We start from the raw sequence: 18,584 nt of genomic DNA, 5'->3' as shown, positions 1-18,584 counted from the left end.
TACAAGAAATGAAATCTTATTTAGTATACAATTTTAACTTCCAGTTGTGATGAGAAATTCAACTTTGATGTGCATAGATTTTCTGGCATCTCCAAGGATATATATACGAAGACTAGATTCTAGAAAATGACCGACCGATTATTATATGGTGTACCTACAAAGTCACCTGAGGGACAAAAATGGCTCCGAGGAAAGCAGACCACAAACACTATGTGACCAAGTTCATCACTTGCTAACCCGAAACCAGTTTCACGAGAATGGTGATGGCATTGAGAATTATTAGTGGAACTCTCAGATACTGGGTTGCGTAAATGAGCCCTATTAGTTGCCCCTTCAATGACTTGGCTCTGGCAGCTCCTGAGACTTCATTGAAGTTCCATCCCCTGGGAGCAAGGAACCTGTCCTCGTTCAGTATCGCCAATGCATTTGCAAGGAGCAAAAGGCCCTCGAGCAATGTCCAAAGGCCCATGCCTGAAAAAGCACAATACTTTGCGACTGTAAAAGCAGTAGCATCTTGATGCTTTGATTCTTGAGGTGCTTGTCGATCATAAAGTAGTTATTCCTTAAGCCGCTAATACTTTCAGTAGAAATGAGGGTAAAATTAGACTCCTAGGTTACACATCAAAGACAACGATTCCCATTTAATACACCATTTTCTAAAGAGAAGGTCAAACAAAATGGGGGTCTTAACAATAACTAAATTGTGAATTCAATTTTCTAGGAAGATCTACTAATCAAACATATTCAAGCTTACAGAATAGTCAACTCAATGATATAAATGATCAACTCATTGACACAAATGAACTAAAGATCCAAGAGCTACTGAAATTGCAACTAAGAATGGGAATCCAACATGCACTTGGTAGTGGAGAACAATGAGAACAACAGATAATCTCATATTGGCAAAAGTGCACAAACTTAACTCACCAAGAATTGGTTACATATAAGAACAGTTGAATCTAGGAACACAATATACTCCCAGTGGCATTTAATACCACCAACAACTTGCACAGACTAAAGTATTCACAAAACATCCACTACCCCTTGTAAGTTATCAAACAACCAACTTCTAACGATTAATGTATTCTATTATTAACATATCAATTATGACTACCAGAGGATCAATGCTACCCATCATAAAGATGAATGTAGAATCAATAGGCTATATGAAGATCACCAAATCCTAGCGTGACTGTTAACTAGTATAACAAGAATGCTCATATAAGAGAAAGAGAATATCCCATTAGTAGCAGCAAAAGATCAATATAGCTGACCCCAAATAGTTGGGACTTACAGTTTTGTTGTTGTTGTTGGTGTTATAGTATCTTTAGTTCTTGATGAGATATCAATAGACAGAAACATGGTTTACCGAAAATAATTTAGTAGTTAGACCTAAAGAGATTAGAGCATTGACAATGCATATCACCGTCATCATCCAAGAATGGTTTTGTGCTCCATGATAGACAATTCTACCACTACCAATCCTACAGTGTAGTCACGATAACTGACCAGAGATTAAAAATCATAATTGGAGGATGGAGTAGTATGAACTCTTTGCAATTATGTCCTAATAGTGCAATACTACCAGAGGGCATAATGCAAAGAGTTCATAAGTAGGTTCAACACTACCTTCATTAAATTATCTTAAGTTCTTTGCGACATGCTAAAGAACGATGGAGTAGTAGAATAAATATTGGTGCTAAAACCAGAGTAAAAAAAACATTTCTGATTCACTATGATATCAGCTACTGTGGCATATGCAGGAATATCAGTATCAACTATCATCAATAATCTGGACCATGTGTATTATTAACAAGGGAAACTGTTGGCAGCCAATAATCAACCACGTTATCTCTCTCCTGCTAACTGCTGACTCAAAAGAGGTCCCATCTAAGAAATCAGATCCAACTCAATCTGCCATGACTTTGCTTAATAATTCTAACCTAGTCCAACACGCTCTTAGCAACCTACGATCCAGTAGGATAGGACTAGACATAACCCACCCAATGAGTTGCATCCTCATCAAGAACCAAAATGACTCCGGTTCACGCAACAAACTTATCTCAAATGATCCAGAACTCGTTCCCTGATTAACTTTGTCTTTAAATAAATATGAAACTCGAATGAATCTGACAGCAAATCAGTCAACTTACACACCAGAAAATAGAATCTGACAGCACAGTTGTATTTGAAGTTTCAAAGGCCTTATCTATAATGATGTTTTTGAGAAGCAAACAGATTAATGTGGGAATATTCACCTTGTAGAAAACATATTTTATCATTTTGTGTAAATTGTTTACGAAAAAATCACTCTGCATTTCCATGCTCCTCAAGCGCCACTATCTTCTAGTCTTATGTCTGCAAGTTCATCTCTTAAATATAATGACATCATTGGTGTGTACTCTCCTAGACATCTAATGCCAATCACCATATTTTCATTCCTTTCTCCCGTACATGTGATATGTCATCCACTCTTTATCCACAAATCATAAAGTTTTTTAAGATGAATGCTTCAGACCCTAACTTCCGAGATGCAATCTCTGACCAACTTTGCATGACATATTTCACTTGTTTGATGCAACCCTAAAAGAGAACTTTTACCCAAAAATTGATGCAATAAAGTCCTCAATTGTGATGGCTAAATAAGGCATGCCACTAAGTGACATATTCCTGAACCAAATATTTTCAAAATGTAATGATAGTAAAGTTCTGTATAATTCATGGGACTAATCGCATCCCCTAGAGTAGCGGAGAGTGATGCCAGATCAGTCCTAACTCCTATTGAAGTTATCATGATAAGAAAATTACAAAGACAAATTACATTATAACCTGTAACTAAATTGCTCACAGTGGACACAGTCCAAGTTTAACAAGATAGCATCCTCTACTTGGTGACCTCAGTCAGCTTCAACTGCATCCTTCTCCTGTCAGTCTCACATCCTTTCCAACTTTTGAACTATTTGCATTATCCCCTTAAATAATCTGTTCAGGGAGCTAAAACTCAAAGAGACAAAACTTATGCAGAGAATTTAACAAGTAATGCCACTTGCAATGAAAGCTGTCATTGCCCTTTTCCCTCTCAGATCTGTTTCCAGTGTAACTCTAAGATCCTTTTTTTTTAACTTTCTTCACCCTACCCTTGGTAGCAATTGAAGTAATCAAAAAACAAATCTTTTCCTTGTGGTACCTTATGACTTGCAATGCTTTTTTAGGTAAAGCCTTAAATTGGACACATCATCCACATAATTACGACTTAGCCATGTAGGACTAAGAACTGTTTTAGAAGCCTTTGCTCGTACCTTTGGCACGAACGAATTAGCACAATTCAAAGGGGCAAAGATACAAAACTAACGGTTCGAGGATACGACGCAAGCTTCGATGCTCGTGGTGAAAGCACTGTAAGAAGAACTCTACCGTCTAATCTCTGTGATAAAGAATATCTCCATGATCTGAATATGGATTTGTTAGTTTGGACTGATAGGTTCCCTGAGAGCAGGTATCCTCAGTACACAGCATACCAACACCACTTAATCCGATCTCCACGGAAATACAAACACGGCAAAAGAAAATTAAGCAAATGAGGAAAAAGAGAAATATCCGATCGATCTAATTGGCTGGGATCGACAAACAAAAGAGGGCTGAAGATCAGAACCTGGGAATTTAGGGTTCAAGTGGTTCGCTGACGAGAAGACCTTCCTCCCTCGATCGAAATGGAAGAGTCCGGACGCAGATCGCAAGGAAAGCGTGGAGACCTTCCTACCTCGATCGATACGAATCCGGACGCAGACGGCAGAGAAAGCGCGGAGGACGGGACCAGAGAGAAGGTGTGAATAGAACGGATCATAATAGACTACGCTAACAGACCCGGTCCATTTAACACGACCCGTTAGGCCGTTGAGTGACCGGTTCGGGTAGACAATGTTGACAGACCCGGTCTATTTAGCGGGATCCATTAAATGCATGGATCGGGTTCGGTTTGGCCAGGGGTTGAGGCCTTCGACTGACGGGCCTACTGGCATCCAGAAATGGAACCCGAGTGGGTGGGTGCATTCGATTGATGCGTATCTTTTGTTACGTATTGTCTGGTTTTAGCACAAGCTTAAGTATATGACATCGAACACAAACTTAGTCCTCTCACATCCGCATATCATTTTTTATGTAGACAAATAGATCTACTTTTAGCTTAACTAAACACAAACCTAAGAACCGCTGCTATATGATATTCGAACGCAAACTTTGTAATATCAAATTGGCATATTGCATATAGAAAACTTGAAAAATAGATGGTTATGATCAGAACATCATGTAGGGGTCTCAAGTGAGTTGCTTTCAAGCGTCTAGTAGATCGAACGTAGCGACCGATACAAGACACATTAGAGAGATTACAACAGTCATTGAGTATATATTGCATACAACTGAGTATGGCTTATGGCATACAATAAATAGTCATGCAGTTCCCAGACCCCAAATTGAGTACACGGTCAGAATAACACATAAAGCGTATGCTTTAAAGCAGCTGTTTGCAAGAAAACATGCATCATACTATGTGTCCAGCAGCCAGGTATTGCCGGACTAGTATTGTTAATTGCGAATGGCAGTAACTGAAGAGACCATTGAGTCTACACCACATATATTCCGACCTCTGCAGATCTTATAATACCCATTCTCTCCCCAGTTCTCACCCCATGAGTTCTTGATGATCCAGTAGGACTTTTCCTTGAATCGAGCTGGAGCATAACCAGCAGAGCCATAGCCCACCAGAAGGACTCCGTGATTCAAATGCTTCCCGCAAATGTAAGGGCATGAAACACCGTGGACGTATGTCTGCATGAACACCGCATTTATACCCACTGCAAAAGGATACAGATATATGAGCATCCAATTTCATTATCATAAGAAATAAGAGCAAATAATATTTATGATTAAATTTAATTGCAAGTTTGCATGTTATGACCTACTCAAAACACGGAAGTTAACAGTGTTTCTTATCACATATATAAAACAGATGTCTTGATCGACAATGTCCAAATCAATTGATAAATGACATTCAACTTCAATAACTTATCAGCAAATTAAAGTTCTAAAATTCAGTACTATCATATTAAAAGGCTTATATGCCAACTTTTTAGGTTTACGAGTCACTGCATTTGATGTATTTATATGATGTAGTTAGTCTCCTAATGTCCAACTTATGATATGAAAATTAGCAGATCATTATCCACCTGCAAGAGGACCATGTTTCACCAGGTTAGCAGCAATTTGATCTTCTTCAATGGAGACAATGCTGAAATTCCCAACTGAGGCAGCTATTTTGGATATATCAAATTTGCAGGCACCATGGTCAGACCCAGTATAAGGATAATCTTCCTCACGCTCGAGCCCACCAGATTTTAGCAAGTACTCAAACGCAGTTGTCATCAGACCACCATTGCATCCTTGATCACATGAATCTGGTTCCGAAGAATCACACTGGCAAACAGTTTTTTTTTTTTAATATTAGACACATTCATAGGAGATAACAAGGAGTTCACTAAGATATTAGCTAGATGTTGAGTCCCAATAGCGCAGAATCATAGATATCAAGAAGCCAAAAGTAACAAAAGAAAAGGATAACACAGCTATTGTTGAGTCAACAAAAAGATATCATTTTTCATTTGGTCAAAAGACCAATCACTGTTTAGAACTAATGATCCAACGGTTGATATGATCTTGGACCCTTTGTCAGATTATATGAACCTATTTAATTAAGATATATTATAGATCTAATTGGATTTTGATTACAGTTATCAGCAAATAAAAAAGAAAACTACTTATAGCAGAATTCTTTAGGAGATAAGAGATTCCTAATTGCTTATTCTATACCCTCTTCTTTCGTCTATAAATAGATAGGACCTCCTAAAGACTTGTGATAATACAATATGACACAAGTTAATTTGTGTTGTTGCTGCTTATGGATCGAATTACAGACTACACTCTACGAACCAAAAAAATTTCCTGAATGGCATTGAAAAGTGTGCACATCTAATTTTCGATATATGGTTATTTGATTACAGTTCTTCGCATTAAGTTTATTCGCATAATAGAAGTCTGATTAAAGTTTTTATAATTACAATTGGTATTAGAGTCTGCTATTTTGAAATTAAAAATACGTTCGATCATAAAAGTATAAAAGATCTATTTTGTATTTGGATCTATCTATGAGCACCCTTCACTTGCGAAAGGGTGTTATCGTTATGTTTTCCTATCTCGTCCATCCTATCGCCTACGTGCGAGCACTATAACATGGGTGAAATTACGTTGGAAAGCATGCTACCCTTATTTGGAAGGTGGATTGCCTTCGATAGCTTGTCGTCGTTGGAATTGTTCAATTAGGCGACGACTTGCTTTAGTTGCTGACCATGCTACGGGCATCTATTGCACCGATGGCAGCGTTGCATATAGCGACGATTTGTCACAGACAAACTTCTAAACAGGATTTTGATGTAATACTTATGTATGTCCGTGTCTTTTGGTATGTTCATGCTTTGTACAACATGTAGAGGGACGGCCGAAGGCTTAATAGTCTCATTTTTAGTTAGGTTGGTGGCCGCTTTAGGCTTGTAAATAAAGGTTGTGTCATGTGGACACATGTGAGAAATTTTTGGTCTGTAATGGACTATTTTACCCTTTGTTGTGCAACTGTTCAGAACTTGTAAAATATGTTTGTAATTTGCATTGTCTATGAAGTGTTTTCGGAGATGTTTGCTTATGGATCCCGAGTGAGGCATTCTCTCTAACCCGTTCTCTCTTTTGTTGGTCCTAAAGGACAATGAGAGGCTTCGGGGAGGCTGACCTTTGCGGACGGACACGCAAGGGTGCCACACGACTTAGGCAAAACCAGCTAAGTCCGTGACATATGGTATCAGAGCGGGACAAGCACTCATAGAAACACTTAGCATGCAAACGTGGGGGACCTAGCGGGGCTGCGTTGAGGGCAGTCAGCACACGCGCGACCGTTTGGGGGGGGGGGGGGGGGAAACGGGCATGGAGATGTAGGGAAAAAGAGTCGCTCGGAGGAGCGGGCATCTGACATTGGCATTCAGAGGAATGGCCAACCCTTCGCGCAAGAGACACCACGAGAACAGGCAAGCTTGGAAGAATGCGGAGTGCACAAAGGTTGGGATGGCTGAGTTTGAGCTATGGCTCAACGTTGACAACTATACTTGATGGTGCTCAAGGCAAACGAGGCGCTTGGTAAAGGATGAGACCATGCAAGGTGGAATGAGTTGCTCAACGACAAAAAGAGTTATGCAAAGCTCACAGAGGTGAGGGGAATTGCTAGCTCGAAGAATTTGGTATTCATGCATGGGCTTGTATGCGGACGATGGAATGTTCGTGGTCATCCCAAGGCGACCGAAACTCGGCGCCATGGAGCATTGAAACTTTCTCTTCGGCATATGAAGGATACGTCCGTAGGAGGCTGAAGTATACAACGAGTTCAGCATGTTGCTAGACCTTGAGTAGTGCAGCGGGGGCTGTATTGACGTGGAGTCGCAATCTAGCAAGTGCGTTTGCAGGGCAGAACAATGCACAGTTTGTTCAGCAGATCGGAGTAGTCCAAGGAATGGTGGTCTCCGAAACGAAGAGAGATGTTGCTCCAACGGGACAGTTATCCAGGAGGGATAAGTCCCGGCTCTCCAGAGGGAGAATCATGTGGGACGGACCTCACAAGTTGAGGAGGAGTACCTCAACAAACAATAACTCCACGAAGCTCAATGGACTGAGCAAGCGGCGAGGAGTCGTCGCATGATCTCGCTCGAGAGAATGCATTGGTAGATGCATTGCGAGATCAAGTGGGAGAGCGACCCAAAGCAACACAAATGAAGGCACACGTGAAGTCGATATGGAGATCGAACTCAAGGGAGGGCTGACCCGTGGAATGGTGGGCGCGAGGGCCACCATCAACTCAATGCAAAAACGAGGAGCGGAGCAACTTGGGTGTAACTTGGCGAAGTACCCAACTCAATGGAGTAGGCGGCAGGGTTGATGGAGAAGACGGTACAATCCCAGAGGCGACCAAACCTATGAGAGAATTACTCCAAGTTGGGGTGAAAACTTCCTGCATTCCAGAAGTTCGATGGCATTGAGAAGGCGAATCACAGTAACTAACTCAACGCAATGAGTGCAAACACTTCAAGTGCTTCAGAAGTGTGAGTAAAGAGCAAGCGAAGGCTAGTAACCTGCTCGATGCATGGAGTACAACCTCGAGGAGGCGAGCGAAGTCAAGTAACCTTTGCCTTCTCAACCCTTAAGAGAATGGACGAAACCGAATACCCCAATTCTCTTATCTATCCAGCAGAGGAGCTCTGCACAAGTTCAAAGACCCTTCGAAGATAATGGAAGACAATAGTTGTCAAATCCTTACCAATGGTGACCAGTACTACTGAGAGTAGATTGTCCGCTTCATTTCCCAACGAAATGCCAATCGAAAACGGAAGTGATGTGAATCTACTTGGATGTGACAACTAAGTGAAAGAAGAGTCAATGAGCAAATTTTAGGAAGGACCCAAAACTTCAGAAGTTTGCGAGACGATGCTCGTTAAAGCTCCAACAAGCATCCACCTTAGTTCAAGCAGCATGAGGCATTTGAGAGACTGGCGCAGTAAGGATGGTTTTTTCCTTCATCTGAAGGATCCGCAGGAACCAACAGGGATCAACACAACTCAGCCAACCCCACACTAGAGTCAGAGTCATTGGCGAGTTGAAGCAGCATGGCGGATCAAAGGTTCGACTACTCAAAAACAGCAGTGGAGTGCAGTTGGGAGCCAAGAGGCGCATTGCAGTTAGAGCAAAAGATTGAAGACTCAGCAAAGACGATGAGTTGCAGTGTCGACAAAGGCTTCGACGAGGACGTCGAGGGAATAAGTGAGGGAGAATGTCACGGACAAACTTCTAAACAGGATGTTTGATGTAATACTTATGTATGTCAGTGTCTTTTGGTATGTTCATGCTTTGTACAGCATGTAGAGAGACGGCCGAAGGCTTAATAGTCTCATTTTTAGTTAGGTTGGTGGCTGCTTTAGGCTTGTAAACAAAGGTTATGTCATGTGGACATGTGTGAGAGATTTTCGGTCTGTAATGGACCATTTTACCCTTTGTTATGCAACTGTTCAGAGCTTGTAAAGTTTGTTTTTAATTTGCATTGTAGTGTTTTCGGAGATGTTTGCTTATGGATCCCGAGTGAGGCGTTCTCTCTAACACGTTCTCTCTTTTGTTGGTCCTAAGGAACAATGAGAGGCTTCGGGGAGGCTGACCTTTGCAGACGGACACGCAAGGGTGCCGCACGACTTAGGCAAAACCAACTAAGTCCATGACAGATTGTTGTGTGCAGTAACCCAACGATGGCAATGGCACTGTGGCTACCGATTGTAGGCAGCAGCCCTATTGGGCATCGCTATTATATCTATGGTCGTGGTCCTTGGGCACTAGCCTTGACCAGCGATCACAAGGCAGTGAAGGTAGCCACGACAACATCAGCAGACGGCACAGCATAGATGCCTGTGGGCGACGGCCTCCAATGGTCGCTAGCCCTACCGTGGTTATGACGCTACTGCCTTCCGGGGACGGTTGTCTTGGTCAGTGGGCGACAGCCTACTGTGAGCACCAATCATGACCACACCATAGTTAAGTGGTTGTTGGTCACGGAGAGGATACTATCGGTGAAAATTTGCACCGTAGGAAAGAGGTTACAGTAGCTGAGTTGAGAGGAAGGAGGATTTAGGGCTTCCACCCATTAAAAGTCAAATTTACCCTTCTAAATTCTATTGATTCCAATCAATGTCCTTAATTTCAATTCTACCCTTTGATAATCAAATATTTTTAACTTATGCCCTTTGTCGCAAGATTCTTGTTTTACCCTCATGAAATTATTTTTTTTTATTGATATCCTCTGTTTATGGCTTTAACCTTCTGATTTGACAATATTATCTCAATACCCATAATTCAATAATAATAAAATTATGTCATAAAACCTGATAACTATTTTTATCAAAATTAAATGGAAAAAATAAATCATAAATATTCTATTTTAATTCATGTGACATAATTTATTATTGTTAAGATTAATTGTTTATGTTATTAAATATTTTAATTATTATTTTGTAAATTTATGTAGCCTTTAAATATATGAGCACGAAAGAAAATTTATGAAATAATATCTTATTTTTATATAAAGGTATGATTTATGTTTTATTATAATTACAGTCACCGTACGAGTTCTCTTTACACTAATTAATGTTCAATAATTATTATGATTATTATGTTTATTATTATTGAACTATTTTTATATAAATTAGTTTAATAAAAAATTTAGTGAATATTATATGTAACTGATATCTTTAGGTCTTATCTAACTATCAAACTAGCCTAGTATGAATTACAATAAATGTTTTGATATTTATAAAATATTTTAAAATATATTCTATATTATTGTATTAGTTTTGTAACCACCAAAATGGTCTTAACTAATAACTTATAAAATTATATTAAAGAAATAATCCTAAATAATATTAAAAAATAATATTCACAATAGCATATATAATTAAGAGATTTAGATAATCTCAAAAGAGAATCTATTTCGAATAATATGTGATGGGATAGAATATATTATTTCACGTATCTTTACAATTTAATATTGTATACTCAAAGATAGCAATACTATTCCACAAATATAGTATTATTTCTCTATAAATAATTTTTGAGTGAACACTGAATATATTAATATTTCATCCAAAGGTTTACTATGAATTATATCAATTGTTCATTATATTTTGAAAACTAAAAGCATTACTGTTGTTTTATGTTTTATAGTGATACTTCCTTCCATACACTCTCATGCTTCTAGTGTCTCTATACGTTTAAATTATTTAGAATAGTTATAGCATATGCAATTCATATTGGGCATATTAGATTTTGACCTAGCATAAGGCCCACAGACTTGATTTATGAAAGTACTATAGAACAAATTAATGAAATGAATGTTTGGGAAAGATCTAATAAGCTCAGTCTAATATTTATAAAAATCACAATTATAAATAATATCAGGACTTCATTACCCTATACAACTAGTGCATAGGAATCTTTAAGAGCTATCGAAGACAGGTTTAAATCTGCTGATACGTCATTAAATAACACATTAATAAAAGAGCTAATTACGACTCAGTATGATGACACTTGAGGGATTCAAATCATATTTTTAATATAACTGACAAGGCTACGAAACTTAAACCATTAGGTATGAATGTAAATGAGTTTTTCCTCATGTAATTCATTTTTAATTATATTCCTTCTCAATTTGGCTCATTCAAGATTAACTATAGTACAAATAAGGATAAATAAGACTTGAATGAGCTGACTAATATGTGTGTTCAAGAAGAATTAAGATTATAACAGAAAAAATCTTAGAATATTTTTATTATTCAAGGAACTGGTAACAAGAAAAATAGGTTAAAGCGTCACCCATCAAATAAATTTATCGGGTCTAAAAGTACTAAGCAAACTAATGAAAAGAAAGCCTTCATAGTAAAGTGCTTTTGTAGGAGGAAATGATATATAAAAAAAGACTGTATTAAATGTAAAGTTTGATTCATAAAAAAAAAGTATAAACTTGACATTTGTATATTTCGAATCAAATATTACAAAGATTCCATCTAATACTTGGTGGATTAATTCTAGTGCTTCAACTCATGTTATCAATAATATGTAGATATTTCTTACAACCCGAAAACCAAAATAACATAAAAGATTAATCGTTAAAGGAAATTATCTCAAAACGAAAGTGATAGTAGTGGGAAATAATCACCTATGCCTAAAGACAGGTCATTTGATAAATCTTACGAATACATGATATGTTCCAACTAGTTTTAAGAATTTAGTTTCTCTATCTAGAATTGATAAGTTAAGATAATATCTTTTTTTTAATAATAGTAAACTCAATATAGTTATAATTAAATAAAAATTAATTTTAAAATTTTGTGTAATGATTTGTATAAAATTAATTTAAATCTTAAGTCTGCAAAGACATTGGTAACCCTACAATCAAATATTGGATTGAAACGTAATTTCAATGATGTTTGAGACATATTCCAAAAATAAGAATTAAAATATTAGTGAAAGATAATGTTTTGGAAGATTTAAACTTCACTTGTTTTTATGTTTACATAGAGATTGCATCGAAAGAAAACAAACTAAGTACATAAAGAAAAATACCACAAGAAGTAAAGAACTTAAGATTATTTATACTGATATCTATGGATCACTTCACTTATAGATAATCTATCAAGATATGACTATATATTTAACACATGAAAAGCCTCAAGTTGTTCACATTCTTAAGATGTATATAAATGAAGTCAAGAGACAATTAAACAGAAAAATTAAAATTATCATATTTGACAGGGGTGATGAATTTTATGCAGATATGATAAGTTAGGTCAAAATCCTTACTCTTTTGTTATATTCATAAAAAAATGGTATTTATGCTTAATATACTTTACTAGGCGTGCCACAATAGAATGACATTACCGAAAGACATAATCATACTCTTATAGACATAATTAAGAGCATGACAAATTATTCCTCTATACTTGAGTTGATGTGATGTGAAATTTTTCGGACAACTATGTATATCTGCAATAAGGTTCCTAGTAAGTCAGTTTTATCGACTTCATTTGAGTTATGAGTGAGTAAAAAACCCAATTTAAGACTACTACATATTTGAGATTATTCTATAGAGATAAGAGTCTTTAATTCACATAAAAAGAAATTGAATCCAAGAATTATCTTTTACATATTTTATTAATTATCTAAAATAATCTAAGAGATACATATTTTATTACCTTAATCATATTATGAGAATGATAAAATCTAATAATATAAAATTTTAAAAAAATAATAAAATTAGTGAGAGTGAAAAATATTAAACGATTAATTTTAATAATAAAGAGATACTGATTGATACTCCTTTATTATTTTCTTCAAATCATTGAATGAACTAATGAGGGTAAACAAAATAATATTGATAAACTCTCACGTTATGTTGATATTGCCACTAATAATCTTCTAGAAGAACCATAATTGATAGCTTTGAGAAAATATGAAAGGGAGAGAATACCTATGATTTCTTCTCATGATGTGCAAATAAATGCCAAACCAATTTGTAAATATCTATCAAGAATATATGCCGTAAGTAATTTTTTATCTATATTCCATGGTTGAAAATGCTTCCTACTTTTACCATACGAAGATAATGCTTATAGTAAAACCATCTACTTAAAAAGCAAAGAGTTTTGTCGTTGTCAACCATAATTGATAGCTTTGAGAAAATTTGAAAGGGAAAGAATACCTATGATTTCTTCTCTTGATATGCAAATAAATGCCAAACCAATTTGTAAAAATCTGTCAAGAATATATGCCGAAAGTAATTTTTTATCTATATTCCATGGTTGAAAATGTTTCCTACTTTTACCATATGAAGATAATGCTTATAGCAAAGGTATCTACTTAAAAAGCAAAGAGTTTTGTTATTGTCAAGATTAGGCCAAAATAGCCACCATGTGTCTAGTAACTGATAGTTATCGCCACTAAGTACCTGTGCTCTATTATAACACACCAAAATACCTCACGAAATTAAGAGGGTGAAGGGAGTAGAAAAAGTCAATGGCCTGTATAGTATGCATATGGGAAATAAAAAAGAAGTATGATAGAAAGATATCATAGAGGGTATACAAGACAGGACAAAAACTAGAGAGAGATGAATATTGAGAGGTAAAAACACATTAGCATCTTAGATAATATAAGTTAGAATGCAAGTGACAATGATGTAAGGTGAAGAGAGTGAAAGCATAAAAAATCATAATATGTTACTGTTATATGAAAAATTTTAATGTTAGAATTAAAATCAAATAATAGTAGATCAGATTTACGATGCATATCTTTCTATGCCATCAAGAAAAACCTTTATCCGATCTACAAGGACATCGCCCTCGAATCCAAAAATCATAGTGATGTCGATCTACAAGGAGAACTAGACTCGCTCCTATCCTTCACAAGACCAATAAAATCGATGGATTAGATATAAAAGGAGATGAGAAAAGATGTACAATCTCTCAATGACTAGCTCACATAACTAAAGGAAAATGAGAGAAGACATGTAACCTCTTAATAATGTCACGTATCTATGTCTCCACGTTGAGTTGTTAGAAGGTCTTATCTATTTATAGGTGAGAGTAAAGGGTCTAGGAAGTAATCCTGCCATAATTGGATTTCCTTTCTATTAACCGATAACCATTATTAGAATTCAATCAGATCTATAATATATCTTACATAATTAAATAAGACCACATAATCAAGCATTCTCCCACTTAGCTCATCAATTAGTAAGATATAAAAGAAATTTAAAATAAAAAATAAACAAAACAAATTTATTTGAAAAATAATTTTACCTAATTAGATTTTAAAAATTTTAAAACATATTTTATATTTGATCATAAATTTTAAAACAAGTCAATAAGTCCAATAAACACAATAATACTTCATTAAGTCCAACTACCAATGCAAGTCATAATGATTATAAATCATCAATGTCATACTATCTTCTATGTACTACTATACTATTAGCTTTTCCTAAAATAGTCCATAATGATCCTTGTAATTTATTTTTTCAAGATAATTTTGTGATTACATTTAACTATAACATGCATAAATATAAACATAAACGAGATAGCAGAAATAAATAAATTTTATTAAGTAAGAAAAATATCAATAAAAGTATCCACCTAAATATGCATTACCATATCTTTTATGGCTTACTCACAAGCCCCACTGTAAAAATATGTTAGTTAAAAATTTTAGATTATAAAACTTTAATAAATGGATCAGCAATCATTAATGTGGTACTAAGGTTCTCAATTGATATTTGTCGTTTCTAAATTTTTTCTCTAACCACAAAATGTTTTATCTTAATTTGCTTGAAACCAATAGAGTACTTATTATTCTTAGAGTATTTTGATTGCTACTAGTCAAATAAAACTTAAGGAATCATATGCAAAATTTTATCAATATGTCACATGAGAAAACTATAAAAGAAGACCATAATTTATATATTTTTTAATTTCGTATAGAACCTTGAATTAGACCAATTAACCTTATTTGGTTAGGCAAGCCCAGAATTAGGCTAAATATCAACCCAATTAAGTAAGTCACAAATTAAAATTGATCAAAGTTAAAAATTAATCAAAATTTTAACTTTCCCTGTATTCGATCAAAATTTGATTGATCAAATCTAAATCCAATCAAGTAGTCAAAATCCAATAAAAATATTTAATTAAGAATATATCATACTGGTTAATTTTTTAATTGAGGACATAAGTCAGAAATTCTTAATTTCTTAAGGGTCAAACTATAATTTTAATAGGATATATAGTAGAATTATAGAGTTGCTAAAGGACAAAACTATCAAAAAGATATAAATTAGAATTAATAAGATTTATAAGGGTAAAATCATAATTTTAAAATCAAAACTCTAATTCTTTTACTGTTGTTGCCGCTATGCGAGGCATGCGGCCACCGCGATGTGCAGTCGTCGCTAGTGCGCCGCCTATTGCGTAGCGCCTACTACAGTGGTAGTAGTACTACCGCCGGTGGGGTTTTGTGTCGCTGTGCCCATGTGTGGCTGTGTGCACACACCACCGGGTGACCCCCATGGTCGTCGTGATGCGACTATGCACACACGCCGCCCGACGACCCTACCGTCACTGTGGCACGGTCGTGCACACGCTTACGCCCACAACAGCCATTGGTGTTCAGCGTCTAATGGCAACGACCGCGACCAGAAGATGTCGCCACAGCGGCATTGCTGCAATCATCGCAGCCACCGCACACAACGATGTTGCGTAGCCACCGTAGCCATCGTAGGGTTGTTGCATCCCATGGTGCTTCAATTGCATACCTAGTCGCTGCTCGCGATTGGGCAGACAACCATCAAAAACTATCGCCCTCAACAATACTATCATCGACAACAAGTTGTCGATAGTGGTCTATTAATCAAATGCAAGAAACCTCCCATCGCCCATAAGCAAGTGACAGGATGGATTAAATAACAAGGCAGATCGACAATATACATGGATCATTCAAGCATAGTAAATCAAAATCAAATAACACCTTTTCGCAAGCGAAGGATGCTCATAAACAGATATGAGGTATTTGATTTTAAAAAACCTGGCTCTGATACCAATTGTAAACATAGAAAACCATAATAAGCTACTGTTATGTGAAAATCTTTAATGCCAACATTAAAATCAAATAACAATATATTAGAGTTATTATGCGTAACTTTCGATACCATTCAAAAAAACCTTTATCAAATATGTAGGGGCATCGTCTTGGGATTCAAAAACCACAGTGATGTCGATGTGCAAGGAGAACCAGACCGACCATCTCTTCTCTTCCTATATTTCACAAGACCACTATGATCGATAGATTAAGGATAATAAAAGATATGTAATCTCTTAATAATAGGCTCACGCGACTAAAGGGAGATGAGAGAAGATATGTAATCTTTCAATAATGTCATGTGTCCTTAGAAAATCCTTTTTTTATTTATAGGCAAGAACAGAGGGTCAAGTATAAGTAAATAGGAGAGTCCCTCCCACCAAGATATTTCCTAAGGACTCCTATCATAATTGAACTTTCTTTCTATTAACTGATAACCTTCATCAGGATTCAATCAAATCTATAATATATTTTACCGAATTAGATAAGACCATATAATCTAACAGAGATAACTTACTTGCTCTATCCCTCCACTTCACAAGGCAATTAGATGAGCCATATATATATATATATATATATATATATATATATATATATATATATATATATATGCAAGCATCTTCAATTGTTTGCTCATGCATCATACAAGTATTTTAAAGATATTAATTAATGTAGGAAATGAAATATACATTTAAGCAAACAACGGGGAGAATTAATATCACTCATCATCCAAGACCACAAATTCAATAGCAGGGCATCTACGCTCCTAACCAAGTATACAGTTCCAGGCTCATGTTAATTCAGCATTTAACTCAGGTATTGCATATCCAACGGCGTGCATGGTATGTTCAATCGAAAAAATAAATTAATGAGCGTATGCCTCATCTGCTTCCTTCAATTCAAAACCAAAATATTGATAAAAGGAAATAAACTTGCAGTCCTCATTCGAGACTTGATAATTTCCGATAAATCATATCTTGTGTCAAAATATGGACCGCAGAATTTCAGGTGGTGTTCATAACGGTCCATAAAATTTCAATTACCCCTACCAGTTTTTAGGACCTCATGTGATAAAATGAGAAATAAAATGAGGATTAGGTCTAAAGTAAGAACGGCGATCGAGAGGCAGAATCCATACCTCATGGTCGCAATCGACAAGCTGCTGCTCGCTGAGGCTCTCCAACTTACCAGTCGTGAGAAAGTGCGCCCCTTCTAAAGCCCCGGCAGCGCTGAAGGACCAGCATGATCCGCAAGAACCCTAGCAGAAAAAAACATAACAGAGAAGAGTTGATTTATCAGATTAAATATTTCAACCAATACAAGGGGGGAAAATCAGAGACGACAAAGGACCTGATTTTTGACCGGGGTGACGGCACCATGATCCCTCCAGTCGAAGTTCTCAGGAAGGTCGTTGGTCGGAAGGATTGGCGCGTCGTGGGACGAAGACACGAAGGTCGGGCCGCGGAGGCCGAGGTAGGCGCGGCGGAACTCGGCGGGGGTAAGGTCGGAGAACTTGGTGACGCCGTGGACGGCGGTGGGATCGAGGAGCTGGTGCCTCCTAGCCCGGAGCAGGTTGGCCTTGAACACGGCGAACCGGCGGGCTCGCTCCTCAGTGTCGGCGTACGTCTTCCTGAACCGCTTGATGAATCTGGCGAAGTGGACCTCCGCGTCCAGCGCCGTCAGCTCCCCTTCCGCATCCTGCACCACCTGCCGTATCAACGGATCCTCAATGCCATCGGACGTCGAATAGGCCGCGGTAGAGGCGGCGATGGCCGGAAGGAGGAGGAGGAGAAGGGAGAGGAAGCGGTCATCCATCGATAGTGGGCTCTTCTATTTTCTTCTCAATACGGACGAACAGTATGATATTAATATGCTTTCGCCCGTGTGACGGAGTTGGCGGAGTGATGGCCATGCGGTGAGTGCAACGTGTAGCGCGAGGATTTCGCTCCCGGCGTGATCTGTGTTCACGTCCAACCATTAATTTTTTAGTAACGAATATTTTCTGTTTCTTTTGGGAGAAGAAGTTTTGGCTTTCTGGTACTCAAGTCGTCCGCTTTACTTAATTAGTTTCAGCGTCGAATGTGTTTCATTAAAAATGACATTTTTTATATATTTATTTGTCAAAGTCTACAAAATAAGGTGTTGGCAAATATTTCGATTTAATCATAAGAGCTTACTTTTAATAGTTGAGACTTTTAATAATACAGTTGATATCTTCAAAATTTATTATTCCATGTCAATGTCATATGTGTTTTAAAAACAATAACGACAAGAAA

At 36.9% G+C, this 18,584-nt stretch overlaps 2 protein-coding genes across 2 annotated transcripts; both read right to left on the bottom strand.

Moving 5' to 3' along the window:
• On the bottom strand, positions 1-3,844 carry LOC135640480 (uncharacterized). The gene is made up of 2 exons (XM_065154947.1): positions 3,653-3,844; positions 1-471 (listed from the first exon to the last, which is right to left on the bottom strand). Exon 2 carries the CDS (start codon positions 467-469, stop codon positions 233-235), a length of 237 nt encoding a protein of 78 aa, XP_065011019.1. The 5' UTR covers positions 470-471; positions 3,653-3,844; the 3' UTR covers positions 1-232.
• A 536-nt stretch (positions 3,845-4,380) lies between these two features.
• On the bottom strand, positions 4,381-18,161 carry LOC135639346 (cysteine proteinase 1-like). The gene is made up of 4 exons (XM_065153066.1): positions 17,659-18,161; positions 17,447-17,566; positions 5,223-5,469; positions 4,381-4,850 (listed from the first exon to the last, which is right to left on the bottom strand). The coding sequence occupies exons 1-4, from the start codon at positions 18,121-18,123 to the stop codon at positions 4,582-4,584; spliced, it is 1,101 nt and encodes a 366-aa protein (XP_065009138.1). The 5' UTR covers positions 18,124-18,161; the 3' UTR covers positions 4,381-4,581.
• Positions 18,162-18,584: the final 423 nt, after the last annotated feature.

The sequence above is a fragment of the Musa acuminata genome, chromosome BXJ3-6, assembly GCF_036884655.1.
Source record: "Musa acuminata AAA Group cultivar baxijiao chromosome BXJ3-6, Cavendish_Baxijiao_AAA, whole genome shotgun sequence".
In the NCBI taxonomy this organism is placed as follows: Eukaryota; Viridiplantae; Streptophyta; class Magnoliopsida; order Zingiberales; family Musaceae; genus Musa; species Musa acuminata.
Note: the sequence above shows the minus strand (reverse complement) of the source record. Positions and strands in the feature narration are given on the sequence as shown.